The 13,780-nt window shown below is 35.8% G+C and overlaps 1 protein-coding gene across 1 annotated transcript; it reads left to right on the forward strand.

The window, feature by feature from the left end:
• Positions 1 to 820: 820 nt before the first annotated feature.
• Positions 821 to 12,946, forward strand: drc3 (dynein regulatory complex subunit 3). The gene is made up of 12 exons (XM_028455770.1): positions 821 to 1,124; positions 1,213 to 1,329; positions 5,164 to 5,330; positions 5,408 to 5,554; positions 6,744 to 6,863; positions 6,946 to 7,058; positions 8,991 to 9,165; positions 10,648 to 10,779; positions 10,912 to 10,982; positions 11,174 to 11,297; positions 12,585 to 12,716; positions 12,811 to 12,946. Exons 1-12 carry the CDS (start codon positions 977 to 979, stop codon positions 12,904 to 12,906), a joined length of 1,542 nt encoding a protein of 513 aa, XP_028311571.1. The 5' UTR covers positions 821 to 976; the 3' UTR covers positions 12,907 to 12,946.
• Positions 12,947 to 13,780: the final 834 nt, after the last annotated feature.

A 13,780-nucleotide genomic window follows, 5' to 3' on the forward strand; every position in this document is an offset into this window, starting at 1 on the left:
ATACTACATTTTCGTTTACATGCTATTTGTTGTGTAAGCATTTGATTTGATCTGGCTGAAGGACAGACGTTCTGTGAATATAGCGTTATATAAATTTGATTTATTATCTTTACAAAAAAAAATGCCATTGTGTTTATATTAGGGTGACCATTTTGACTTTGAAAAAAGAGGACACATCTCGTCATACTCAAAGTATTCCACGTTTTCTTTAATCTACCTTTTAACGGCAAAATAGTAAATACAATATAGTAAATGAATAATTTGTTATTGCAAATCCACTAGTATTTGGTCTCTTTTGGTCTTGGAGTCGGACTAGTGTCACTCTTCTCTTTTCATTGTGTCTGACAAAAGCGGCATCTTTAAAGATTTCGTCATCTGTGAAAAAATGACCGTAATGACTGTAAAGAGTGACTCCTTATCTTTCAGAAAGTGCTGGAATTTATCCGATAGAGCAAATATTAGCGAAGTTACGGTAATTTCGTGTTCTCCTAGATGCGTTCAGGGTCCCTGGGAAACCCGGCCTTTTTGATGAGTTTATAAAATCCAACCGGACGGTCCGGCGAAAAGAGGAGATGTCCGGGCAAAAACCGGAGGTATGGTCTCCCTTATATATATATATATATATATATATATATATATATATATATATATATATATATATATATATATATATATATATATATATATATATATATATATATATATACGCAATATGTTAACTGAAAATATTGAGCGTATCTAAACGCAACTTGTAAGTTCCCTGTTGCTCGGAGACGGAAAGCGTCAGTGACGTCACCCACCTTCCAAATACCATAACACCACAGTGGCGTAAACGACAAAAGAAATCGGCACGGAGACCAAAGGATAGAGCGTTTGATTGATTATATATTGTATTTAGACACTTTTTTTCGGTAGTGAAACGGTCGGCGACTTTATTTGTATGTCTTTGGGCACATCTACGTTTAATTAAAGCAACATGAAGACAAAGGAGCGCAGTGAACGTATTGTATCCTCTGAGCTCACAGAGGACCTTCTGCAGGTTGCCATCGAGGAAGCTGCTGAAATCAACGCTGAGCCTGTTCCCGCGCACAATGAAGTCATTGAACTGACTCTCGAAAACAAAAGTTAACATTTATATTGTTTTTTCTCCATGTTGTTTTTGGCTCATTTCTTCTTTAAATCTTCATATTTCATTGTTGTCTTTGTCAACAGATATCACGTGGATTGACAATCTGTGGCGATTGCCAAATTTGACCAGGCTTGAACTGAACAACAACCTCATAAAGAAGATCCATGGTCTGGATTGTCTTGTTAATCTGAAGTGGCTCGGTAAAAACAATTCTTCTCTTTCTTTGTCTGAGGAGCCGAATGTAAAAACTCAGTCACTGTTTCATAGCCGACATATTTTGCACATTTAGCTCACTTTCCTCACATGTAGCTTATTTTTCTTTTATTTGTGACAAATTCATGTAAAACAGCATGTTCTATATCATTGTTAAAAATGTGTACACAATGATAAATAAATCCAAATGTATGAATGTTAAATCTAAATGTAAAAGTTAAATCTAAATGATAAATCTAAATGTAAAAAGTTAAATATAAATGTTAAATCTAAATGTAAAATTTAAATCTAAATGTAAAATTTAAATCTAAATGTAAAATATAAATGTTAAATATAAATATAAATGTTAAATCTAAATGCAAAAGGTAAATATAAATGTTAAATCTAAATTTAACTGTAAAACTGAAATCAAATTTTTAAAGGCGTATCAATATACCGACATTCTATTCATACGCAGCACCCCTCATTGGCCAGTTTAGGTCAAGTGACTAAGATTAAACCTAACCGTAAACAAATACCCTAACCCTAAAAATTGTTGCGATATTGGGTTATGACCTAACCCCAATCCTAACATGCTACGTACGTGTACTTTGGTAAACGTACCAATAGCACCAGGGGTTGTCCGTACTGCAACCGTACAAATAGACACTTTTTTAACACAATTTTAAATCGGTCGCCAAGTGTAAAGTTAAATTAAAAATTGGTCAGCGCCTGTAGATCACGAGGCCCCGCCCTCACCATTGACTGTGGCTCAGTGAGTTGTGGGGTCAGAGCCGTTTCTGACCCCACCACATGTATTTTTTCACGTGTTTTTCAGATTTTCACGTTTTTCAGATCTACAAATACATCCACAATTTACACGTGTTTTCTCATTTATGTTTGTGTAGTCATCATGAAGTATCATGTGTAAATCTTCACTTGTGTCTTGAGCAAAGTGCATTTGTGGATCAGCCCGATGATGACACTTTGTTATATTTTATGTACCACCAACCATCATAATATTTGACTCGCAAATAAATGAGAAATCAACTTTCGTTTTTTTTCCCCCTGGGCCCCAAATTGAAAATCAGGCTCTGAGTGTTGATACGTAAACATCTATAGATTATACCGACCAAATTTCATCTCGATCCGTACACGAATAACAGAGGAGTAGGGATTTTAACTACACAACGCGAAGAAGAAGAACAAGAAGAACAAAGTGAGTGGCGTTTTGAGTCCGGTAGCCCGGCTTAAAAAGTATTTTTTGTCAAACCAAGTGTTATACTATGATCATCAGGATACAAGTGAAGGCTGCAGTGATTTTGGTGACACTGCAGTGAATACCAATAACGTTATTAGACATTCGTGTATCATCTGTTTTTGTGTCGTAAATGCTTGATTACTGCCTCCTAGTGGATGGTGGTGCTCTAGACACTGGATCAGCAGCTCTGCGTGTGTGTGGATTTGAGCCAAGCTGCGTCACGTTTGTCTCAAAAATAAATTCACACGTGGGCTGATCCACAAACGCACTTTGCTCAATCCAGAAGCACAATTGAAGATTTACAGATGATGATTCATGATAAATACGCACACATAAATGAGAAAACGTGTAAATTGTGGTTATATTTCTGGATCTGAAAAACACTTGTGAAAATCTAAAAAAAAATACATTGTGGATCTATTTGTGAATATTTTTTAGACAAATCTCTCCCCATAGTAATGGCGGTTCATGGAGCCTCACAATAGTTCCCGGAAGTGAGCAGTTGACTATTGCAGCACAATGGAGCTAGAGCGTAGAGTAGACAGTTTGTGATACACTTTTGAACAGTAAGACGTTTAAATAATCATATTGGATATTATTATCATCAGCATATCTACACCCATTAATGTGTGCATTAGAGCATGTTAGTGGATCATAAAGTTATAAATATTATTATTATTTACACTTACTGTACATATGACGTATACTGTATAAATATTTTAAATCAATGCAGTTATTGACGACAAATTACTAAAAATCCCAGTTATGTCACTTGGAATCAATGGATTCGAATCTTCCGAGGAACTATTTGAGTCTCCATGAATCACGTGAGGGTCAAGCATTTCGAACTTCCGATGTCGCAACTCTCTCTCTAAACTGCTCTGGGTGGGGTGTGTGGAGTGTGGGTGGGGCTTCGTGATCGACAGGCACTGACCTTCCCACTTTGCATAATTAAACTAAACATTTAGCTCTACAAGCGCCCAATGAGAGCCAGAAATTGGCACAGGCAGACCCCCGCGACCCTGAAAAACAGGAGCAAGTGGGTTTGAAAATGGATGGATGGATTTAGCTCTACACTTGGCGACCAATTTAACATTTAGATTTAATTTTAACATTTAGATTTAACATATAGATTTAACATGGACTGGCGCCCTGTCCAGGGTGTACCCCCGCCCAGCGCCCAATGAGAGCCAGAAATTGGCACCGGCAGACCCTTGCGACCCTGATAAACGGGAATTAGCGGGTTTGAAGATGGATAGTTGGATGGTTGGCACCCTGTCCAGGGTGTACCCCCGCCTAGGGCCCAGTGTGAGCTGGAGATTGGACCCGGCAGACCCCCGCAACACTGAAATAGGACAAAATGGGTCAGAAAATGGATGGTTGGATTTAGATTCAACATTCAGATTTAGATTCAACATTTAGATTTATATTTAGATTTATTTTATGAATTCTGTTTAAAATGAAAAGGAAAGTGAGCTAAATGTTGAAAATATGTCAGCTATGAAAAAGTTGGGCACCCCATATCTTTGTTACTCAGAAATTGAGTAATGAGCTTAAGTAATATATCTGCTTATTATGATGGGAATGCAATGTCATAGACATTTTTTTTTTTTCAATTTTGGTAATTTCTTCTTTTTTTTAGAAATCAAATTTTTATGACACATCTAAACATTACATCTCTGGGTAAAACTGATTTACATTTTCATATATGTTTGGCTTAAGAAAAACTTTATTGTAGTGTTTCTTCCTCTCTTTTTTATTTTCATATATTTTGCTTTGAAACAAATGGTCATGCAGATATTTATTGTTGTAGTCAGTGTATCATTTTGTGGGTGGAAGACTTTTGAGTGTATTTCAAAAAGTAACCATTTGTTGACAACTTTATAACTTCTAAAAATCATCACAAGCTTTCGGGCCTTCTTCAAGATCAATATTTCAGGAATTTTCTGTAACTATTTAATTGTACCTTTTTTCCTTGTCTGTATGACCTTACTATAGGGTCCTACGCACTTTGGTCTCAAAGAATTCTGAACTTTTTACCAATTGTTCCTTAATAATTCAATTGGCACAGTGTAAATTTTGAGTTCAATCGGATAATGACTTTTTGAGATAGGGACAATTTAGTGAGGGGTTTGTGTCGATTTTAGTGCGTCCTTATTTTTCATCCATTTTCAACTATCCAATATCTCAGGAACCACACTACATAGGAAACTGAAATGTGGTATAGTAACACAGCTCCACCTACTCTCTCAGAATATCCAAAAATATCTGCAATACATCCTATCTGATGGACATGCCAGCTCCTCAAATTTGGAAAAAAGTTTGTTGTGGTTTGAGACTGGAACATGTTTGGGACTTCAGTAAACAACTTAGCATATGCTTCAGCTCCCTGTAATTTGATCAGCTCTTAGCTATGTACATAGACTATTCACATCACTGATGATTAGTCACATATATGAATTGGTTTTTTACTATTTTCATTGGCCCATAACTGTATGTTGGATTGTAAGAAATTGTACTTGCTTTATTGGACTCCCATGCACTGAAAAAATAACATTATTATCATTATTGTTATTATTAGATCTGTCATTCAACAGTATCGTTAAAATAGAAGGCCTGGAATCTCTGGAGAAGCTGGAGTTGCTTGATTTATCCGACAATAGAATCTCTGTCCTTGAGAATATGGAGACACAAAGGAACCTTACCCATTTTCTCTTTGAGAACAACCTCCTGGAAAAGTTGGATATGGTAAGAAAGTTCTCCTTACAGATGTCTTGATGCTTCTGCCATTGGTTGAACTTATTGTAATGTGACACTTTTCAAAGGTACTATATCTTCGAAAGTTCAAGAATCTATTTGATATCAACCTATCTCGAAATCCTGTCACTGATGAGGACAACTACAGGCTTTACGTTGCAGGACACTTTCCTAAACTGAAGTACCTGGACCAAAGATTCTTGGATGAAAACACAGTATGTATCCAAAAAAAATCCTAATCTTCTCTTCCTTAAAGGGATCCTCCACTCTTTTTACATATGTGGCCTAAAACCTTTGAAATGTCCTTATTAGAAGATCTATGCCTATCAAAACGCATTATTTTGCACCATATTTGTTTGATTAACTTTTAAAAATTGGACTACTTTACCATTTTAGAGCATGTTGAAATTACATAATTGATGACGCGAATCACCCCTTTTTGTCCATTGAGTAGAGGAAAAGTTAAAGAAAGTGTCCTTTGTACAGTTGCCGTACAGACAACCCCCGGTGCCATTGGTACGTTTACCGAAGTACACGTACGTAGCGTCTTAGGGTTAGGGTTAGGGTATATCCCTATATTGCAACAAGTTTTAGGGTTAGGGTTAGGTTTAGCCTTAGTCACGTGACCTAAACTGGCCAATGAGTGGCGCTGCGTATGGATAGAATTTCGGTATATTGATACAACAACCGTAAGGAGAACCACTGCCAAAGTTAATAAAGTTGATGTAAACCTCTTTTTTTAAAGGAAATTTGATATACAAAAACCATGACCCGAAAAAAAACTGTGACCACAGGGGGCGATAGTTCCAACTCTGCTGTTTCATTGACAGCATGAAGAAGAGAAAAAATCTGGATAATTGAACCATACCTTCAACCATTTCTGACAAGAACGCTGGTTCTTTGCAGCAGAGAGATTCAACTCTACTTGGGTCAGCATTAATGAGCAGCAGTGAATCCTGGTTTCTGTGTTTACATGCATGGAGCTCTTCTTCTCTTCTTCATGTCATCTACAAAACAGCAGAGTTGGAACTGTCGCCCCCTGCGGTCACAGATTTTTTCGGGTCATGGATTTTGTTTATCAAATTTTGGTAAACAAAAGAGGTTTACGTCAACTTTTTTAGCTTTTACTGATTTTTAGAGCAACTCAAAGCAGCACAAAAAAGCTGCTAAATGATCCTGAATGCTTCACTGCTATAGAACTCAACAGACTGAAAGGGGCGGTTTGCGTCATTAATGGAGTAGTATCTAGTTGCAGCTAAGTAGCGGAAGCCCCTGACAGGACACAAGCCTCTGGTTGGACGGATGTGATGTAGAATACCAGTAACCCTATCCACTGTTCTGGCAACTATGCAATACTTAGCTTTCTTTTTTCCTAACCCTGACCCTAACTCTCTGTATTCGTAGAAAAAAGAAGCATCGATGAAATATTTATATCTCCTGGAGAAACTGAGAGAGGAAGAACTGGAGAAACAGGAGGCAGCAGAGGCTCAGCAAAAACAAGAAGCTAAGCTACAGTTACACAAAGTGAGCTGATGTGAAACTGAGAATTAGATATGAAATGGTTCCCATATCACTGATAAATCACCAATGTTCTTTTCTGTTACAGGATGCTTTTGTGGAATTTCTGAATGAATCTCATCTGTTCAAAAGTATGTTTGTGGATGATCCAGAGGCAGAAACTCTTCAGTGTCACCCAGGAATAGCTTCTCTGAAAAAGAAATATCCTTTGATTTTTTTTCGTAGCGGTCAGAGCCACGTAAAAGATAAGGAAAACTTTAGAGAGATCTCACGAAATCAGGGTTGGGGTTAATTACGTCTTCAATTTCCCATGTTCAGTTACAACTCAATTACTATTACAGTGACCATAATTTTTTAATTTTTTTTTTATTACAAATAAAATTACAACTATCATTATTCCCTGAAAGTATATAACTATAAAGTTCTAAATGACTAAAGTTAAACTACAATTAATCACAATTACTGAGCATTTAATTAAAAAAACTCCATAAAACATATCCATCCTCCTGTGTTAGCTTTCTGATACCATCACTTATAACTTAATTCAGCTGTAAAATACACTATTGTGCAATTTGTTTCTCATCCATTGGTTACCTTGTTGCTTCTTTATCCATGAAAATATTGGTTGTAATATTTTTGGTGAGCGTCCGAGCCTTTTTTCTGTCAGGATTCCCCTAGATTTTTTTAAATGGTAAAATGATCCTAAAGAGAACTGACAGGTAGTGGAAAAAGTTTATATGAAATATATTTTAATGATTGTTAACTACATACAGTAGATGTGAGCCATAGAACTAACATGGTGAAGTTGTAATTGACTGTTTTTATAGAAGTTACTGAACAATCACAAATAAAAAAGTCCATTATCTGAACTCAATTACAATTCAATTATGATTACAAGAGCAACAGATTTTTTAACCACAATTTCAATTATAATTACACCATAATTGTAATTAATGATCAATTACATAATTACACTTGTAAATGACCCTAACCCTGCTCAAAACTAATGCAGGATCTCTCAAACCGGAGCCCCAGTGGTAGTGAATTGGACCATGACTCCAAGCTGTGAGTCTGCTTTACGACGCTGTGTCCCCGAGAACGATAAATACTGACTAACAAGCAAATCCTTAATATCTTTATATTCTAAACAGATTTCAAAGTAAAAATCAATAAACGAATGAATGTCCTGCACGGTGGATGACTCCATTGTGATACACTCTGCAGGGAACCATGGGGGGACAGACTTTTTATAGGCTGGGCTACTGGGCTCAAAACGCCACTCACTTTTGTTCTTGCATGCAAAAAAAGAGGTAAAGGAAGAAGAAGAAAAATAAACTTTTGCAAAATCTTGCAAAACTAGAGCATGCAATGGGCATCTGCCGTGCAGGATATTCATCCGTTTATTGATTTTTACTCTTAGAAATCTGGTTAGAATTAAAGATATTGAGGATTTGCTTGTTAGTCGGCACAACTTTCACATCAGACAGGTGAAGAGGATACTTATAGTTCTAGGGGACACAGCCATCTTAAATTTCAATTCATTACCACTGGGGCTCCGTTTGCGAGATTCTCGCAAAACTATTTTTATTTAGATTTTTTCTTCCTTTAAAAAGAAATTGAAAAATGTTCGCATGTCCCTATAGGGCAGGGTTTTTCAACCTTGGGATCGAGACCCCATGTGGGATCAATTGGAGTTTAAATGGGTCCCCTAAAATGTCTAGTAATTGATGATTTTTTTTTTTTTTTTAAATTGCTGATTGTAAATGTATTTTTGAAGTTTTTTAAAATCATTGTACTTTTACAAATGAAAACAAACAGAAACTATTGTATTCTATACTGTCACTTTGCCAAATATAAATCTATTTAATAATGATTTAAAACAATGCAGAAAACAAATGTGTTTAAGGTCGCCAGAAATTCTTGATATCAAAATAGGGTCACGATCCAAAAAAACGTTGGGAACCACTACTCTGTAGTTTTGCGAGAACTGGCAATAATTTTGTGAGATCTCAAATGTTTTATTTTTATTCTTTCTTCCTAAAATAAAATGTTTTCTTGTATGTCCCTGTAGGGGCTCCGTAGTTTACTGATACCCAAATCTGTGGAGGCTTTTCTTTAACTCTGTTGTCTTACATTTGAGGACCAGATGGTGGTGCTGTGTGAGCAGCTTTTTCAATTAGGCTTAACTGAGCTGGAACGAAGACAGACAGAGGAGAGTTTATTCCTCAGAGAACAGAGTGACATCTTACAAGACTCCAACCAGAGAGGCTTGCAGACGCTGCACAAATTTGATGAGGATCAAAGAAAGGCAAGTGTGAAATAAATCTAGTTTTTTTTTTTTTTCCGGTCGCCATGCCAACATAGATGGAGCTTTCTAAACCTAAATTAATGACAAATATCATTGCATTCCACAACTTCTCTCCAATTAATAAAGGAACGTCATCATTAATTCTACAGTGCTGATAAAACAATATGTGTTGGCTTAAGTGTTCAAACGCAAAAGCAGATATCTTTGTTGTTTTTGGTCTGAATTATGGATCTTAATTCTTCATATTTTTATGAATTATTCCTTAATTGTGAGATAAGTTGCTCTACACAGTTTCTCTGTGATTGATCTGATGCTGTAATCTCCACCCCTGTCACAGGAGCACATGTAGGCTGTTTGAAATCACCTCGCTTAAGTTAGCGAGTTCATATCCTGTTTCATAGTACAGCTGCTCTCTGCCAAAGAATTTTTGGTTTGGTGAAGCCCGCTAACAGAGATCAATCCAGGATATAATTATCAGGTTTTGTAGAATAAACATAGACTGAGAAGAACAAGAAGAGGACCAAAAGGCCAAACACAACTAAAACTAAACAAAACCTGACAACATCACCTGAACTAAATTATTAAAAAAGGTCATTTACTCAAAATGTATTTAAAACAAATTACAATGACAGATAACAAATGATCTGTTTTTGCAAAAAAACTCTTTATCAACACAATTTACAAACGTAATTGCAACAGATTATAAGATTATTATCCCCCGCCACAAAATGTAGAATGGGGATATAGGTTTTTTTTATGTTCTTTCTTTTTTCCTTTAATGGCTACTCTAAAGTGCCAAATTAAAAAATATTAAAATAAATTAATAAAAATAGGCTTTGATGTAAATTTTCTGTGTACAAAACAGGGGACGTGACTTGGATAAGCAAACTGCTTCTCTCGTCTCCTTTTTCGGCATGTACAAAAAAAAAAAAAAGGAATAACAAAACTTCTATGAATGCAACCATGTCGGAAATAAACTGAATAAACAAAATAAATATTGGCCGATGGCCAATATAGAAAAAAGTCCAAATATTGGCTGGCCGATATATCAGTCAACCTCTAATTATGATGTGATAATATTTTCTTATGTATACATCTAAGTTCTTAGATTTAGGACATTTAGGAAAAGGTTGTGAGTTATAATGAGAACCAAATATGTTGAGGGATGTTGATGACTGTCTTCTTGTTTGTTTTATCTCACCAGCGTCAATCAATGCAGAGTGATCAGGCAATATATTCTTAAAACATATTTAGATAAAATAGGTCAGCTTTGTTCAATCCTGTCGTTTTGGAGATAGTGACTATTAGATTAGTGACTATTTGAGTGTAATCATTGGTATTTTATAGAAGGTTTGAGCTAAACTCCAAAGAGTGCATAGAGATCGTTATAAAACTGGGAGTAAATCAAACTCTGTAAGGGAAATCAAACACATTTCTTCTCTGTGGATGTAACGTAAATATTCATTGCTGTTTTTTAAACAGAGGATTGAAGAGTTGCGGCAGTTGACCGACTCCGAGCTGATTGAGATGAAGATCAAACAGTGTCATGAGGAGATTGATGAGCTCTGTAAAAGCGTTATGAGTGTGGAGTTTCAGCGGGTCACCCTGACGGAGGTAAGCATCTGCACCAAATTTACTTTCTCTTCTATAGTTTGCATGTATTAGTAATTTTGAGTTTTATAGACATGATGCCTAATGTTGGGTTTACACTCACTGACAATGAATGTCTCTGTTTTGATTCTGCAGGAAAACATCAGAAAGCTTGAGAGTAGCATTTCAGAAATGGTCGGAAACTTCAGTGAAACGGCACAAGGAATATATCCTTTTTTTTTCCTCAGTAAATTCCATCTTGGAGTAATTGTGGAGTAAATTTTAATTCACTGTTACATATGTATAATTTGCTTTTTTGCAGACGACCTCAGGAATAGGAATGGCTTTTAATGACTCATATGCTGAGACCTTTTACTTTCTGAAACATAAACTGATAACTTCCTTAACACCAACATACATTTTCTCAGTGTCGAGATCTGGAGGATGATTACTTCGGGAAGGTGCATGAAGTTGCTAAGGCAACAGCGTTGCAGATTTTTAAGGACACGTTGGAAGAGGAGATGCCAGATGATGTTATAATGGTCAGTGGTTTCCAATACAAAACACCATATATGTGCAATTGTGTAAATGTTAGTCTTTGACTCAAATTTTCAGGTAAATCCGTGTACCCTTCGTTCTTTGGTTATTCCGTTTTAAAACCAAATCAAAACAACAAATAAACAGTGTGGTTATTTAGTTTTACTGTTTAAAACCAAAACAGAAATACAGAAAAAAACAAAAACCAGATAAGCAAAATTTTTCTGTTTTTTTTTTATATTTTTAACTTGTTCTGTTTGTTATATTTATGGGGAAATTAGAGCGAGAACTGAAATCCACTGCACCTCCCTCCACAGGTCCTGGTCCAGGTCTCCTCACATAATAAGACTGTTTAGGATTTATGTCAGCAGTTTTCTGGTCCTGCTCCTGTTTTTATTCAGTGTGTGGATGTTTTAGCTTGTAAAAAGCTGTTCACGTTTATGTTTTGTTTTGTGGTGTTACAGTCCAAATAGTATCCAAATAAACTGGTGACTGACTATTAACTGTGAGGCTGGTGTGAGGAACAATAGGTGTCTACCATTTGACACTTTTGCAAAAACAGTTGCACCTTTTTTGAGGGCAGTAAAATTTATATTTTGCACATTATAAATACCGCTAAAAGCAGCCGTCAACACACACAGAAGTTGATCACAAGAAACGAGGAGCACCAGTAGATTAATTACACCACATCTGGTTCCACATATCATGTGCGTGTTTTACGTAACATAATTTTTTTGGTTTTATTTTATTTATGTATTAATAATGTTTCAATTCTTTAACGAAACGTCATTGACACACAAATGACACCTCTGACATCAGTGTGAGGTGGACAACATGATACAAGATCATTTTTATCAAACGCAGCAGAGTAAAAGTCCTTCTGTCGATCATTCTGTGTGGGAGATTAAAACATCAAGCTCTCGTCCTAGTTTCCCCTTAAATATCCAAATATCACACAAACAGAACCAGATTTAATTTTAAAACAGAAAAATGCAACTTGTTTGTTTTTTGGTTTTTCCATTTTCCTGTTTCTGGTTTTAAATTAATAATAATAATAATAATAAAAAAAAAACAATCAGTTTTTTCTATTTTGTTTTGAAAGGAAATAACCAAAGAACAAAGGGTACATGGATTCAGGTAGCCTGCACGTAAAAAGTGCATTTCAAAAATGTATTGCAGTCTGTTCAGCAATTTACTCTTCATCTCATTAATGAATGTATTTTAATATGCAGATGATCTTGGGAATATTTTTGTTTATCATTAGTAATATTGTTTGTATGTTGTGTGAAAAGCTATTTACAGATCAACAGACTGTATTGGATGCGTTGACCACTGGTCATGATAACCATGTGACGAAAATGATTGACAGAGAAACTCAGTTGGTTACACGTATCACTGCCTGGAACGCAGCCTTTATTAAAAAGGTAAGGAGCTGCAATATCGGGTAAAACCAACTACAGTTTAGGTGATAAATACTGTATGTCTTTTATCTCGCCTTTTTTTTATTCTTTATTTCAGATAAAGGAAGAAGAACTTATGCGTCACCGCTTGAACATTTCAGATATCCAGAGATATAAGGACTATTTGAAAGAGGAGCTGTTAAAGATTCATTAGAATGATTTGTCATTGAATAAAAAAATAATCAAATATGAAACCTGAAATGTGTTCAATTTATGTTTGTTGAAGTATATTGTTTGTTTATATAGTGATTTAATAACAGAGATAGAATAGTCACAGTCACAGAAAGAATGCTAAAATCAACATTACATCCATGTTAGTGACATTAGTAATATAAATATTATTATAATAACATATACTTGTTGTACTATACTATGGTATATGTTGTGAATTATACAATAGTAATATAATTGATCTGGTTACAGTTAGACTGTCTAATTATATATATATATATCAGTGGCGGCTGCTGGTCTTTCATGCTCATTTTCTGCCTACTTCAGAAAATGTATCTGTTTATTTAAATGTGAATTCTACCCTACATTCCTTTAAAAGAAAATGATCTGTGACCCTGTCGTACCAACCAGGAGTCTTTTCCAGGGACTTGACCAGTGTTCTTTCAATGGCCAGCAGAGCCAGGCTGCTTAAACGGCCTTGGCCCATTGTGTTGCGGGTGTAAGACTTGAGCCGCTTTAGACAGGAGAAGCTCCTCTCTACACCTGCAGATGTAGCTCCAATCGTTCCCACTAATGACAAGAGTTTGTACAGCTGAGGCATTGCACTGTCCAACTCCATGTCTTTCATAAACAGCAAGAAATCACACAGTTTTCCTCTGTTGCCCTGCAAGTCCTGGTTTGAATAAAGGACTTGAAGTTCAGACCTCAGTCTCCCTGAATCAAAGAATTGGCCATAAGTTTTCAGGACACTTTGAAATGCCTCTTCCGGAAATATTTGTCTCATCTCATCAAATTTCCCTGGATTCACTAATTCTAAGAAGCGCATGCTTTCCAAATTTACAAAACGCCGAGGTATC

Source organism: Gouania willdenowi, chromosome 8 (assembly GCF_900634775.1).
Source record: "Gouania willdenowi chromosome 8, fGouWil2.1, whole genome shotgun sequence".
Classification (NCBI taxonomy): Eukaryota; Metazoa; Chordata; class Actinopteri; order Blenniiformes; family Gobiesocidae; genus Gouania; species Gouania willdenowi.